The sequence below is a fragment of the Setaria italica genome, chromosome I (assembly GCF_000263155.2).
Source record: "Setaria italica strain Yugu1 chromosome I, Setaria_italica_v2.0, whole genome shotgun sequence".
Classification (NCBI taxonomy): Eukaryota; Viridiplantae; Streptophyta; class Magnoliopsida; order Poales; family Poaceae; genus Setaria; species Setaria italica.
Genome location: NC_028450.1, coordinates 27,412,276 through 27,426,898, shown reverse-complemented (window position 1 = coordinate 27,426,898; position 14,623 = coordinate 27,412,276). Strand labels below are relative to the sequence as shown.

General features: G+C 45.5%; 3 protein-coding genes across 3 annotated transcripts; 1 reads left to right on the top strand and 2 right to left on the bottom strand.

Annotated features, from left to right (window-relative positions):
• Positions 1-2,081: 2,081 nt before the first annotated feature.
• On the bottom strand, positions 2,082-4,747 carry LOC101780176 (RNA polymerase II transcriptional coactivator KIWI). Its single transcript, XM_004952763.3, has 4 exons — positions 4,525-4,747; positions 4,319-4,424; positions 2,931-2,953; positions 2,082-2,398 (listed from the first exon to the last, which is right to left on the bottom strand). The coding sequence occupies exons 1-4, from the start codon at positions 4,645-4,647 to the stop codon at positions 2,339-2,341; spliced, it is 312 nt and encodes a 103-aa protein (XP_004952820.1). The 5' UTR covers positions 4,648-4,747; the 3' UTR covers positions 2,082-2,338.
• A 738-nt stretch (positions 4,748-5,485) lies between these two features.
• LOC101780571 (tetratricopeptide repeat protein 33) lies at positions 5,486-8,912 on the bottom strand. Its single transcript, XM_004952764.3, has 6 exons — positions 8,741-8,912; positions 7,348-7,558; positions 6,704-6,842; positions 6,311-6,342; positions 6,065-6,151; positions 5,486-5,963 (listed from the first exon to the last, which is right to left on the bottom strand). The coding sequence occupies exons 2-6, from the start codon at positions 7,549-7,551 to the stop codon at positions 5,778-5,780; spliced, it is 648 nt and encodes a 215-aa protein (XP_004952821.1). The 5' UTR covers positions 7,552-7,558; positions 8,741-8,912; the 3' UTR covers positions 5,486-5,777.
• A 424-nt stretch (positions 8,913-9,336) lies between these two features.
• On the top strand, positions 9,337-14,441 carry LOC101780973 (probable L-ascorbate peroxidase 8, chloroplastic). Its single transcript, XM_004952766.3, has 11 exons — positions 9,337-9,721; positions 11,583-11,703; positions 11,788-11,888; positions 11,982-12,069; positions 12,207-12,274; positions 12,366-12,452; positions 12,859-12,933; positions 13,020-13,121; positions 13,195-13,299; positions 13,681-13,908; positions 14,004-14,441. The coding sequence occupies exons 1-11, from the start codon at positions 9,413-9,415 to the stop codon at positions 14,154-14,156; spliced, it is 1,437 nt and encodes a 478-aa protein (XP_004952823.1). The 5' UTR covers positions 9,337-9,412; the 3' UTR covers positions 14,157-14,441.
• The last annotated feature ends 182 nt before the right edge of the window (positions 14,442-14,623 follow it).

Genomic DNA, 14,623 nt, shown 5'->3' with positions numbered 1-14,623 from the left:
AACTAGTTAAATGCTGGCCGTAAACGATGTTTCGCTTATCTTACATTGTAAGTTTAAGGGCTACAAATCAAGCATTGCCCACTGCTGGATTTTGGTCACTGCTAAGGTACATGTTTGGCATGTTCATTTTGCTGTTTGGCAAAAGGCTTGGAGAACTTCCTTGGTGTAGGGAATAATGTAGTCCTAACAGCAAAATACTCGCCATATAATTATGCCCAACTACTTAACTGGCTAGGAACTTTATTTTAGGGCCTGGGGCACTTGTCAGTGTGACTAGGCTGCATACTCTTCGTAGCGTTATTTGTTTGCATTCATGGAATGATGATAGCCTGTGTCTGATATACTGTGTGTTTCAGATGAACCTAGGAAAGATGACCTCGTGACGAGACGCCTTTGGGAGAAGAGCAACATGGAGAGGTACATCGCGGAGCCAAGGAAGGAATCAAAGCGTGGGAGGTTGCTAGCTGTATAACATTTTTCGACCCGAGATTACGGGGAGGTCTTGGCAACACATCATGTAGAACAGCGTGTTGGAAGGAAAGGAAGCACACAGACAACTCAGGCCTGATTTCGCCAACAGCGGATTGCTTGGGGGATCACAGTGGTTGTGATCTTCAGAACGCGCCAATGGTCCAGAACGAAGAAGCACAGAAGTTTTGTTACCCTGTGAAACAAACTTGTAATTACACATTTACATCGTTCAAAGTGTAGGATAAATCCGTATACATACAAAATATATACATCGGATATTTGTTTCCTTTTTCCAAAACAATTTGCGGGCGTAGAAATTAATACGGAAGAGCATGTATACATGTGTACTAGTATAAGACGGACGGAGCATCAGCCGCCAAACAAACACCCGCCCCGCCGCTCGGCTAGATCTCGCTCGTGGTCGCGGGTAGCTTGCCGTCCACCGCCCCAACTCCCCGACGCGACGGCTGCTGCCCATAAGGCCATATCCGTCTCCAGGGCCGCCGCCGGCAGCCGAGCCCACCACGGGCAAGGTGAGCAGCACGTCCTCTTCCTTGCCCACCGTCCATCCGTTTTTGTGATGAAAAACAATCAAATGCCTGCCGTCGATGATGACAGATCGATTTAGGGTCTGTTTATTTCCACCCTCCTAAAATTTTAGCTCCTAAAAAGTGACTAAAAAGTCAAAACACTATGACTAAAAAGTGACTAAAAACTTGTAGGAGGCTTCAATTTATTTAGGAGTTCCACCTCCTCCTAAAACCTCCTAAAGCCCATCCTGGACCCCCATTGCCCTCATTTATTGCCCCCCTCTCTCTCTCACCCTCCCTCCCGCCATTCCGCCCGCCACCGGCGTCCTCCCCGCTCAGCCCCCGCTGGCGGCGTCCTTCCCGCCGCCCGCCGCCGCCGCACGGCACCCCCACCCCCGCCACCCCCGCTCCCTTGCGCCGCCGCACGGGCCAGCCGGGCGCTCCCCCGCCGGATCCCCACCCCCGCCGGATCCGGGCGAGGGAGGAACAGGAGGGAGGCAGCGGTGCCGGGGAAGAAGAGCAGGGGAGGGGCACGGCGGCCGGGATTCGAAGGGAGGGGGCGGCGCCAGCGAGAGGAGGGGAGGGGGTGGCGCCGGCGGGCGGACCAAGCGCCGACCGAGGGGCGGTGCGGGGCCGGTGGAGGGGCGGTATAGGGCCGGCAACGGACAAGCCTAGCGCCGGCAGAGGGGTAGTGCGAGGCCGACGACGGGCGGGCCAAGCGCTGGCGGAGGGGCGGAGTACACCGAAGATTGGCGCCAACAGCAAGGGCATGGGGAAGGGCATCTTGGGTATTTTACCAATTCATTAATTACCTTTAGTCCCTTTTAAGAGGTGGAACCAAACATACTTTTAGGAGGTGCCTAAAAACTACCTAAAAGTTTTTAGGAGCTAAAACTTTAGGAGGGTGGAAACAAACATGCCCTTACCATCGATGGATTTATCTGCAATTCAGCTTGCTGTGTGCATATGCATCATGTGTCATGTCATCTTTGCTCGTCGAATGGCTGTGCTGCAGATTGCAGAAGAATTGAAGAAGAAACACATGGCTCGGATGATCCCGAGGGACCGAGCCCATAAACAGGTGGGGAGCCAATCACACGTAAGGAGACATGACATTACATCATCTGGATGTCCAAAGTGCAGACTACAGGGCACACAGGGGGCAGAAAACCAAACCATTCTGCCATGTGGCCACCTAATTAACAACCCGTGATCAAGCGCGCGCGCAACATTAGGCCTGCAGCAGCCTGCAGCACAGGGGCAACAAAAACCAGCCTAGGACCTACAAGAATACATCAGCCAAAAGCTTGCCCCTATGATCAGTTCGACCGCTGCCGTCATGCGTTCTCCTTGATGGCCTCATCTATGGCTTTGATGTTGTCCCTCAATATTTTCCACTGCAGATGGAAAAAAAAACAAAAGGAACCCACTTACTAAACCGAAAATTTGATAGGGAGAAAAGATCAAAGTGCTTTGTTAGCATATGGTATGAATGATTGCACTTTGCCAATAGCCCAATAGCAAATATTAGTGACATCATATCATATTTGAGTGGTAAGATATTAGCACATGGCTGCAAAGTTATCAGGAAATCCACTCGCAATTATGCTCACTGAACAGATACCTAACAAATGGACAATGCCATTAAGATTATTCAGACTAAAAGAAATATTTCATTGAAGGCCCCTAAAATAATATTTTACAACAGGATTGCATAGCTAATCAGAGGATACTTTCATATATATATTCATAAAAGAACAACAATGCTTGTTAAATAAACTTTCAAGGGGCTATTTGATATTCTGACTTCTAAGCACGGCATGCTAATTGCAAATATATAAAATTGTAGATTTCCATGAAAGCAAGCTCAATGTTTGTACATAAGTTCTAAACATCTTAGCAGATGTAAAGAGTTGAAATGCAACTCACCTGATCCAATTGGAGTGATATACCTGAATGAAAAAAAGGAAATAGTATTACTAAGCATAGAAATTATGCATCAACTTGAGCAAAGATTGCAGATGACATAAATTTTGAATGGGGAAATAAAATGCAGTCCCTTATGTGGATGGTCCTATTCTAACAGAATGCATCCAGAGGACAACCAACCGTCTCTAATCTTACTATACAGTTAAAAGACTTTCTATGTGAGATTAAAATAGTAAACCCTCTATTACTATCTTAAATTTGACCAAGTTTACTCAAATTTCAATACTCATTATACCAAATAAGCATATGATTCATCGTGAATATATTTAGTAGTATACCTATTTGGTGTCATAAATGCTGGTATTCTTCTCTGTAAATTTTGGTTAAACTTAAGATAGTTTGGTGTAGGATAAGGCTGGAATGACACTCTTTTGGGACAGAGCATATGTCAGCTCAAAAGGTAATAATTTGCAAATAAACACTGCTCCATAAACAGAATATTTGACAGCAGGACTTTTCATGACTATCAACAAAGGCATGCATATGTGTGATAAAAATCGCTGCTTCATCACTTCCCTAAAAAGTACATTGTCTCAATTTCAAGTGATACATGCAAGGGCTTACCATCACATAATTATATGATAGCAGCAGAAAATGTTTGTGAGGATGATAAGGGGTACATCCTACCTTGATAAGTTCACTACTACAGTTTTTTTCCCTCACAGATGTCATGATCATTCTATAATTTGTTAGGTAACTTGCTTGAGTTTGCAGCATTAAGTAACTCATTGAGATTACTATAAGAGATATAGGAACATTTGTAGCAACAAACTCAAACTAGAATGGGCAGCATCATGAGGAGCAACAAGCATACATGTTCAGATCCATTAACAGTTTCAAGACAATACCATCATTCTATGAAAAAGGTCAGTGGACTTGGAATAAGTAGTTACTCTGAGCGGTTCATCTAACTAATGTCAGGTCCTTAGTTCAGAAACTCATCTTAGTTAACATGATAAATAGACCTGGTAATGTAGTTTGAATGCCTCTCACAAGATCAACATTGTACACTAACTAGGCGAATGCAAGAATTACATGTGTTTAAAGATTCATTTACATGGTGGTTCAAAGAAATGGCATCAATCTATTCAAACCAAAATGGTACGCGAGCGTGGGAGGGGAAGTTGACAAAGCCATCCATCCCATTTTATTGATTTCTACAATAAAACCACCAGCGTCCTTTGTCTAGCCCTAAAACAAATCCATCTAAGCCACCAATCGTGCAAGACGCATGGAGCGCTCTACTCAGATGCCAGGCGCAGGTAGGAAATACAATCCACAGGAATAACAGATTAGTAATGAAGGGGCGAAGAAGGCGCTGGTGGTACCTTTCTTGGTGGGGAGGGTCTTGCCGTCCTTGGTGTAGAACTCGCGCATGTCGACGTAGACCTTGCCCTTCCAGCTCCTCACCGACACCTTCTTATTCTTCGATATCTGCGAGAACCCACCCGAAAAGGGATCCACCGAGTTAGGGTTCTAGGGTTTCGCTTTCGCAACAGGGATTTGGATGGTAACGGAGCACGGGACCCCGTACCTCGGCCACTACGGTGCCGTCTTCGGCGGATTCAGAGGGCCCCTCGTCCCCGGCGGCCTGGCGCTTGGCCGCCGGCTCGCTCCCGCCCCCGCCGCCGAAGCGCTTCTTCCCCTTCCCCCACATCTTCGATTTCTCAAGCGTTCCCGATTCCAGGTGCCGCTTCTTTCGAGCGTGGACTGGGGGCCCACTTGAAGTGGATGAGGCAACCAAAAGCGATAGGGACTGATGTGGGCCCGGCGGAAATGGACGTGGCAGACCGAAAAAAAACCAATTGGGGGCCTCCTGAACTTTGGAATGAATTTTTGACAAAATTCTATGCTGTGCATCATGGGTTTATATTTGAGTTTCAAACCGTTTCAGTCAAGACAGTCGGGACATGCTGCAAAGTGCTGGCCGCTGGGTGAAGAGAGAAACGAGCTGTGAATGAAAAAACTGAGACCGAGGACCAGGGAGCGTGCCGATCCTCTGGTTATTCGGTGAGAGACTGAGAAGCTGTCATATTACGGAGGCCGGGAAAGACCTGTTCAATTTTGGGGTGTTTGTACCTTAGTCCGGACTAAAATTCATGTCACGTCGAATATTCAAAAGTCGAAAACTAATTAGAAGGATTAAACATGAACTAATTATAAAACTAATTACACAGATGGAGGCTAATTCCCGAGACGAATCTACTAAACCTAATTAATCCATCATTAGCATATGTTTACTGTAGCACCACATTGTCAAATCATGGACTAATTAGGCTTAATAGATTTTTCTCGCAAATTAACCTCCATCTGTGTAATTGGTTTTATAATTAATCTATGTTTAATACTTCTAATTAGTATCTAAACATTCGATGTGACAGGAATTTTAGGAACTTCTAAAGTAAACAAACGTTTACGGGGCCAGTTTCCTTGTCGCCTTCCGTAGAAATCTTTTCAAGAAAGAGCTGGTAGTACAAGTTTAGCCGCAAGGAGAGTTTACAAACGGAACTGAGAGATTGTTACCAAGTTAAACTGAGAGATTGTCGCAACCTGGGCCACCGTGACACATGACACGACCAACTGTATATTCACAAACCACCAAACAGCGTAAGAGCACTCGTCTTTAGAATCTAGACTACAGCACTGCTCCTCCAACATAGCTACAGAGACCGGCACAAAGCTTCCGCAGAACCCAATTCAGAATGCGAAAATGGGGGCAGAATCCAGAACTCGTTTTAGTCAATTCTACAGTATACTGGGCCCAGGATGAAAGGCATATGTAGCAGGCTAACCAGACTGTACCGCCGTTTCATCCGCCTTTTCTTCACCCTCTGCGCCGTTATCTGAGTTCTCTTTCTCTCCAACAGTGAACCGCCTTTTGTTAGCGCTTAGACCTGATGAGTGCAGCTGCCCTCGCTTCTTGACAAGGCGAGCTGCAGTTTCACGGTCGGCTTTCGCGTCATCGTGGTCGGGCTGTGCAAAGCGTCCAGCAGATCAGTTAGGCAAAGAAGAGCAGCTCACATATGATGGCTAACGATACGGCAATCTCTGCGCAGCACCAAAAATGGAATTACCTTGATTGCTAGTGCCTTGTCAAATGATAGTATTGCTGAATCTGGCTCCCCAAAATTTAACTGTGCTCTACCAAGTGTGACCCAAGCCTGTAAAATCATCAGATGCAGAACATATCATTCATGAAGTCAGGGAACATCAAATGTAAATATTAAATAATGCTTTCTTTGTTCCAGGGACCAAACCAGGGGCAGAAAGCCATAAATAGAATAATTGAGGGAAAACAAGATGACGGCAGACCAACTAACCTCGGGCCATAGCGGATCCAGTTCTGTTGCTCCTGCAAGTATACCCCAACAGATCTTTAACTGGTTTGTTCACAGCAGAAAAACAGGAATGACACAGCTGACTTCCTGGTTTAGCTGGACCTTGCTATTTGCTTAAGGACAATAGACATTATGTGTAACTATATTAGGGGTGTGCTGTATGCATTTATACAGCAGAAGACAAAGTACCATGGCCACCACCACCACCACCAATGCTCACTTTTGGTGGGAAGAGAACATGGGTTGAGTAAATTCTATACAACTGATAATTGGCATTATAGTAATATGATTTCAACGACTGGTATCATCCCAACCATGCTCTTTTCTATAGCAGAGCCCAGAGTAAGATATTAGAGGAAGAGAGCAAGAGCATACTGGTTCCTGCTGTCAGTGCATGCCATGCGTCTCCCACTTCGAGTAAAACCTGAGCTTTCTGTTCATAAAGTACTGCATTATCAGGTGCCAAGGTAAGAGCAGCCTCCCACCTACTAAGTGCTTCATGGTACTTCCCTTCCTAAAAAGATAACAAAGTGAGAATGAATTTTTTGCCTTTCCATTATAATTTAGCAACAGAACATGCCTAGCCTGAACTGCAAACAAAAGCTATTACAGAAACAATTTGGTGTGAAATAAAAAACCGACTCCAATGATTACATATATACACCTCAATTTCCATCCTTGTCAAGTAAGCTGGGCATACAATACATTCAAGAGAATTTGTTACAACTACAAGCATTATGTTTCTCTGCTATTCTTTCGCGAAGAAGAATCCTAGAGGCAAATACAAAAATATATGGACATGACTCATGAGTATTCCTGAGACAGCTTTATTGATTCTGTGCTTCTGCACATTATTTCTAAGTGTTGTTTGGCCATGGAGGCCATGAAAAAATTGACCTCCAAAGGAGTGTGAGATAGGAGTATAGGACCAGCATGTAAACCCACAAAAACATGTCAGCCCTTCATCTGCGGCAATCAAATCAATCTGTAGGGCATTGATCTAACAGAAACTAAGATACCTCGGCTAGCTTGTCTCCTTGATGCTGGAGCGACTCAGCAGTGTCAAGTGGCTTTGCTCCAGGACAGTTTGTGTTTGCCCCTGCAGTTTCATCCTTTTCGGCCTCTTCGGTGTCACTCTCCACTCCAAATGGTAGGCCTGGTTTAGTTGACACTACCACTGGCTGCCTCTTCGTCTTGGCATTCTTACCCCAGGCTATCTTCATTTTGGAGCTGTTTCAGAGGAGGCATAATCAGGTTTTCTCAAACAGAAAGGCAATGCTGGACTTTTGCATACTCAAGCCACAGAAAAGCACAATGAACCTGGCCGCAATAATTTCAATATTCCCAATCAGAAAGGCGCCTAGCGGTGACATTCGAACCATATAAAAGTCACAGATGCATGAACTTGAAAGACAATTGTAAACAGGATCAAACATAGCGCCTTATCTTTGCCATTGCACAACAAAAGGATCTTAATTAAAGACCTGAAACATGTTCCATTCCCCAAAAAAATTCCCCAATCATAAAGGCACTTAGCATTGACCCGTGGACCGCGTAAGACAGACATACATAACTTCACGTACAGAATGCCTGTCTTCACTCTTGCAAAACAAGAAGACCTTAAATTGAAGACCTCAACAAGTTTCATTGTGGAGACAGAATCAGGTTTTCTCAACCAGAAATGCAAAGCTGGACTATTGCTGTCTTGCACACTCAAGCCACAGGGAAGCACAATGTAGCTGACTGCAACAGTTCCAATATCCCCAATTATAATCACATTTAGCATCGACACGCGAACCATGTAAGACACAGATGCATAACTTGAAACACTGTTGCCAACAAGTAGTAACATAATGCCTGCCTTTGCTCTTGAAAAACAAAACGACCTTACATTCAAGACCTCAGGATGTTCCAATTTACAAATTTCCCCACTTAGATTAATAACGCAAACTACTGTTATAGGGACAGAAGATTCAAACTGAAGCCAAGCAAATGCATTGGAGCTGATGGGTCACACATTGGACTAATGGGGCACACATTGGAGCTGAATGTTTCTATTTCCTCTCTCGCAGGCATCACTCCAAAGGCAGCGCGCAGCACCTATAAGCAACAAATCATCGAACACGTTGTGAGCGCACGGGCACCACCCCCACCACGCGCATCGCGGACCGATCAGTAGCTACATGACTGAAGCGGCGAATGGTGCAAGGTTGAGGGGCGAAGAACGTGACCAACTGCGGGGAACAAGAATCCGGTGGCGGGGATGAACCTCGCGACTCGCGCGAGGACCCAGGCGCTCGGCTCCCTCGAGTAGCAACCAAAGAAAAGAAAAGCTAACCTTTGCGGTTCCAAGATGAAGCAGTAATCGACAGGACGGTGCATGGAGTAGTAAAAGTTTATCCAGGAACTCACGGATTGGAGTAGCTCCGGAGATCTCCCGAGTTGATCGTTGGATTCTTCCGCTCGAAGCAGCAGGTTCCGCCTGGCCGGTTGGGACGAGTCAGGATCAGGAGTTGAGGACTCCGGGACTCGGCGAAAGCAAACGACCACCGAGGAAAGGCGACCGTCTGGGCTGCGCGGTGTGCTCTAAGATTTATGTACTACGGAGTAGATCTAATTTGTTTTTTTTATTACGTAACTCTATTTCCGAAATCCACAATCAAATGCCCATTAAAAAAACCACAACCAAATGGTTGGCCAAATAAAATTGAAAATCAGGTAAGACTTTGAGATTGGTGGTATTAACTTTCGAAATATGTATGTTGGGGCATGCCACAAAATTCGGCAGAGCGCCACGTACACAACAGTACAACACAACCAATCCATCTGACAGCCCCTCTCGTCCCAGTTCTTCTAGGCTTCTTCAGGCACAGCTCGTCGTCTTCCCTCGCGGTCCATCAGCCCACGCGGCGGCCCGCCATTGGCCGTGCCAGATTAGACTCCAACCTCGCCGCGCCACACACCCTCCCGTCCCCGGAAGCCCGCGGGCCAGCCACCTCCGGAAGCCCGCGGACCAGCCACGCACCCTCCCATCCCCGAGGCGCTTCCCTCCAAATTTCTAAAACGCACAACGCGCGCGGCGCCATGGCGGAGCGCCTCGCCGCCTCCCTCCTCCCCGCCGCCTCCCCCTCCCCGTCCGCCCGCCGCGCCACGGTCGCGGCCTCGGGGTCCGCCGCCGCGTCCTTCCCTTCCTCGTGCTCCGCCCGAGCGGGGCTGCGCCTCCGCTCCTCCCGCTCGGGGTCGGCCCGCTTCTCCAAGGCGGCTGGGCGCGGCGGGGGAGGCGGCGCGCTGCGGGTGGTCCGGTGCATGGCGGCGTCGGACGCGGCGCAGCTCAAGAGCGCGCGGGAGGACATCAGGGAGCTTCTCAAGACCACGTACTGCCACCCCATCATGGTAAGTGGTAGTAGCGCGTTCCCCCCCTTGCTTGCGCACTGTCAGAAACTCTTCGGTCTTGAGCCTAAACTAGTTTTTCTTTGATTCCACATTACTACAGCGTCGTGGTCAAACTCAAACACATCAGACGATGTAGTTTCGTATCTTCGAAGCTGTTGGTTTATAGTTTATTCCTTGAATTTGTTTCCTACAATGTCCTGAATGTAGATTCACGGACCCAACAGCGTTCTCCATGTTTCAATCGAGCCGTTGTCGCTGCTGCTTGTGGTGTGCAGTGTGGCTGTTGTCCTTGCACAGTGTGGTTATGGTACTTGATCGGAAATGGACATATGCCTATAGGCTATAGTAGAGGATATGTTGATCTCAAATAGAAAACTGAGCCTATGTTTCTTCCGTTGTGACAGTGGCGGAGCTAGGATTTTGAAGTTGGGTACGTATTCCCAACATAAAATGTGTAAACACAAAAATATACACAACATAAATTTCAGTGCAAATGATTTACATACGCATAGACATCATATTAATTTAGAAAAATAGTTCAATAATACTACAAATTTTGGACTTGAAATATGTAAATAAAAGAATTCAGCACAGCAGGTCTGGGTCCTTGGGCCTGAGCTCCTAGCTACCCACCTAGCTTGATCTGTTCCTGACATACCTCCTCTTGGCCATCTCTGCGGTGCCACACCGGCTACCGGCCTAGCCCAAGTTTTGGATTTGAGAAGTTAAGGAGATAAAGCCTGAGCGTGACACAGGTAACATGTGAGACTTGAGCGATGTAGAGAGACTGAGACACTGAGGGTGTGTTTGGTTGCATGCAACACATGATGCATGTATGGATGATCTTGGATGGTGTGGTTTAACCAATTTGTTTGTACCATATAGTTCACTCCTATTAGTAAAATAATATATTAAGTAGGATGACTCCATCCTATTAGTACAAAAGGATCACTATTATTTTGAACCATTACATACATGAACCAAATGATACGAGCAACCAAATATACTCTAAGACAGAGGCGATGGGCTAGATAGTCTGCTGAGGTACTTACAAACAATGGAATTAAGCCTATAACAAACTATTTATGTATCCATACTTTATATATACTTGCTCTTTGACAAAATAAGTTGGGTATTCCTAGGAATACCAGGAATACCCAATGGAATTAAGCCTATAACAAACTATTTATGTATCCATACTTTATATATACTTGCTCTTTGACAAAATAAGTTGGGTATTCCTAGGAATACCAGGAATACCCCCTAGCTCCGCGCCATGCGTTGTGACCTTCGATGATCAGGGAGCACAGAGAAAAGTAGAGCATTCGTGCCAAACAATGCAGTAACTGGAGAAGAATGGGCAAGTCACGTGGGATTTGTACCGAAAAATTGGATGGAGCAACTATGAAATGTGTCGAGGGATGACACTGGCCGATGCTCCCGAATGCTATCTTGCACGATATAAAAATGTCTCTGCTTAAGGAAAATGTGAAACATCTGCAACTAACGCATGCATGCTGTTGGCACAAGTTTTACTTGCTTTGGTTGCTCTATTGATAGTAAAACAGCAATACAAATGCAGTAACTACAATTTGTTTAGTACATTGGAGGGGCTACACTATTTTTCAATCAATGTGCCTTTGTTCTATGCAGTGACTAGCTTTTCATGGTACTTTGCAAATCAGTGTTACTCTGTGACATTGTGCTTATTTTAAATCGCAATTTACCGAGTTGATTAATGAAAGATGTTACTTATAGTCAAGTGCCAAGTTGTTTAGTCAATACATGGCCATGATTGTACAAGCAAGTTTACCATGGACAAGTAATCATCTTAGGTTGTAATGCTTTGTAATCTGTTCAGGTCCGTCTGGGGTGGCATGATTCTGGTACCTATGACAAGAATATTGAGGAGTGGCCCCAGCGAGGTGGAGCTGATGGAAGCTTGAGATTTGAACCTGAGTTGAATCATGGAGCCAACGCTGGTATTTTCTCTCATCTTCGGAGTCTATGTTTCTTATACTTTCTAGGTGAGTAGTAGCTTACTGATTTGACTTGATTTTTCACAGGTCTGATTAATGCCTTGAAGCTTATCCAACCTATGAAGGACAAATACCCAGGTATCACTTATGCAGATTTGTTCCAGTTGGCGAGTGCTACAGCAATTGAGGTCATAGTTCTTTCTCTGCTTAAGTTATCTCACTTGGCCACTTTGATCAGTCGAGTTTATGTGGTTACATGCATTGTCAATCTCATTATACAGGAAGCTGGTGGCCCAAAAATTCCAATGAAATACGGACGGGTGGATGTCACAGAACCTGAGCAATGTCCACCTGAGGGGAGGCTTCCTGGTCAGTGTTTCCAATGCGTTCTTCATTCTATGCTCTATTGCAATGTCTACTTTTGTGTTTTGTTCAATGCTTGAAATTTTGGTGAGCAGTATTTATCAAGGTTTGACTAACTTGTTCCTGATGCCCATGATCTGCAGATGCTGGCCCACGTGATCCTGCTGAACACCTTAGGGAGGTATTCTATAGAATGGGTCTTGATGACAAGGTGTGGCATGGTTTTGAAACTTCACTAAACTTTCTGCCTGTATTTTCCTAAAAATGGGACATGCTGTTGAACTTCCAGAGCATGTGTGCAGGAAATCGTTGCACTGTCTGGAGCACATACACTTGGAAGAGCAAGGCCTGACCGGAGTGGCTGGGGAAAGCCAGAAACAAAATATACTGTATGTTTTGTGGTCTATTTGCTTCAGTTTATATCAGAACACTAGGTTACTTTCCAGTTTATATCAGAACACTAGGTTACTTTCTCAGTTCTGGGCATTCTCAGTTCGTTACAATTCCTGCAGTTTTTTGTCCTTAAGACAAAATAACTGGCTAGGACTTGACAATTTGTCTACTATTTGTGTCCCCTTTATACTAGGCTTAGTGTTGAAACATTATCGAGATGCAAAACGTTACTTGATAGCTAATTTTCTCCATCTCCTGATGCCTCTTTATTGAGAAATGAGAATTCTATTCTCCTTGTATCCAAACTATCTTTTTGCAACCTTACTTTTAACTGGGACGAGTTCTGAATCTGATTAGTTTCAATTAACCAGTACTGAGCTTCTCCTACACTGTGTTTTACAGAAGGATGGCCCTGGTGAACCCGGAGGGCAATCATGGACAGTTGAATGGTTGAAATTTGATAACAGTTACTTCAAGGTGTGCCCCCTTTTTGTCATGTTTACAGATCAAATAATTCACTAGAATCTCTGATGATTTACTTTAAGCTGTTAACAACACTTCAGGACATGAAGTTTCTGAGCCAGCTTCCATCGAAAGAGCAGAAGGATCAGGATCTTCTAGTTTTGCCCACTGATGCCGCATTATTTGAGGATCCATCTTTCAAGGTAACCACCTGGGCTCAGTTTGTGACCTGCAGAAATCCTACGTGCATTCCCTGACAATCAACGACACATTCAGGTGTACGCAGAAAAGTACGCAGAGGACCAGGAAGCCTTCTTTAAAGACTATGCTGAGGCTCATGCTAAACTGAGCGACCTTGGTGCAAAGTTTGATCCTCCTGAGGTTAATGTCACCATCCTGCCACTTCATTCTTCTCCAACCAGTTGCAACTTTAGTAAACAACAAGCAAATGCAGTAGCACACTTTCTATTCTGTAGGCTTGCAATCTGAATGACAGATTTACCAGTATATCATGTTGAGTCATATGAAAGACATAGATGCATCGCTAACGTAAGATCAGAACTAGTCTGGTGATGGGAGTTTGAGAGACGGGCCAAGTGGCAAGTAAATTGGTCTATCTGGTACCATTTTGATGGAACATGAGTGATTATGGATGCTTAGGGTCAACTTTTCCTTGTTGCTCCAGTTCCTGTAGAAGCTGATAAGTATGTTGGACTGTTGGTTTGTGTCCGACTTCATGTATGTGATGTGATTATCCTGCAGGGATTCTCACTGGACGATGACACAAGCGATGAGCCAGCAGCTGAAAAGAAGGAAGAAGCTGCACCAACACCGGAACCGGCAGCTGCAGCAGCACCTCCGCCAGAGCCAGCAGCAGCACCGGCACTGGAACCAGTAGCAGCAGCAGTAGCAACAGCGACAGCGGACGACAACAATGGCGTGGCGCCACAGCCGGAGCCCTTCGTCGCTGCCAAATATTCTTATGGAAAGGTAAGAAAGCACTTGTCCCCCATCTTTTGCAATCTAGAGGGCAGCTTAACGATAACTTGATGGAGCATGAGTGCATGACATTGGTGAACTCGCAGACGGAGCTGTCGGATTCGATGAAGCAGAAGATCCGGGCGGAGTACGAGGGGTTCGGAGGCAGCCCGGACAAGCCTCTGCAGTCCAACTACTTCCTCAACATCATGCTCCTCATCGCGGGGCTGGCGTTCCTGACGTCTCTGGTCGGCAACTGATGAGGATGTTACGGTCCTGAAGTTTGCGAGTGTCCATATAGCAAATTCTGTGAACATATATGGAACATATACACGGCGTGCCACCATGTGACTAGCATCAGAGCTACGTACACTGTAAACATTTTTTTTTGCGAAATTCGGAAAGAAGACTAGAGAAAAGGAGATGTATAGAAAGTGTTCCAAGAACCATCGACCTAACTATATATGATGTATTTACTATGAAACTGTGAATGGATGGATGTGCACATCTGTATTTTTTTTAAAAAAAATTGAACATTGGAGTTCTTTTCTTCTTCCGCAAACTTTTTGATGAGGTGGACATGCAAAGGAAAATCATCTCCATTACAACTCTGTATGCTCCATATAATCTACTACACGACGGCTAATGTGGAGTTTCTTGTGGCATCGGTGAACACGGTTAGTGGGCTGTCTTCTCTCCGTCCGTCCCAAATTATTATTCATTTTAA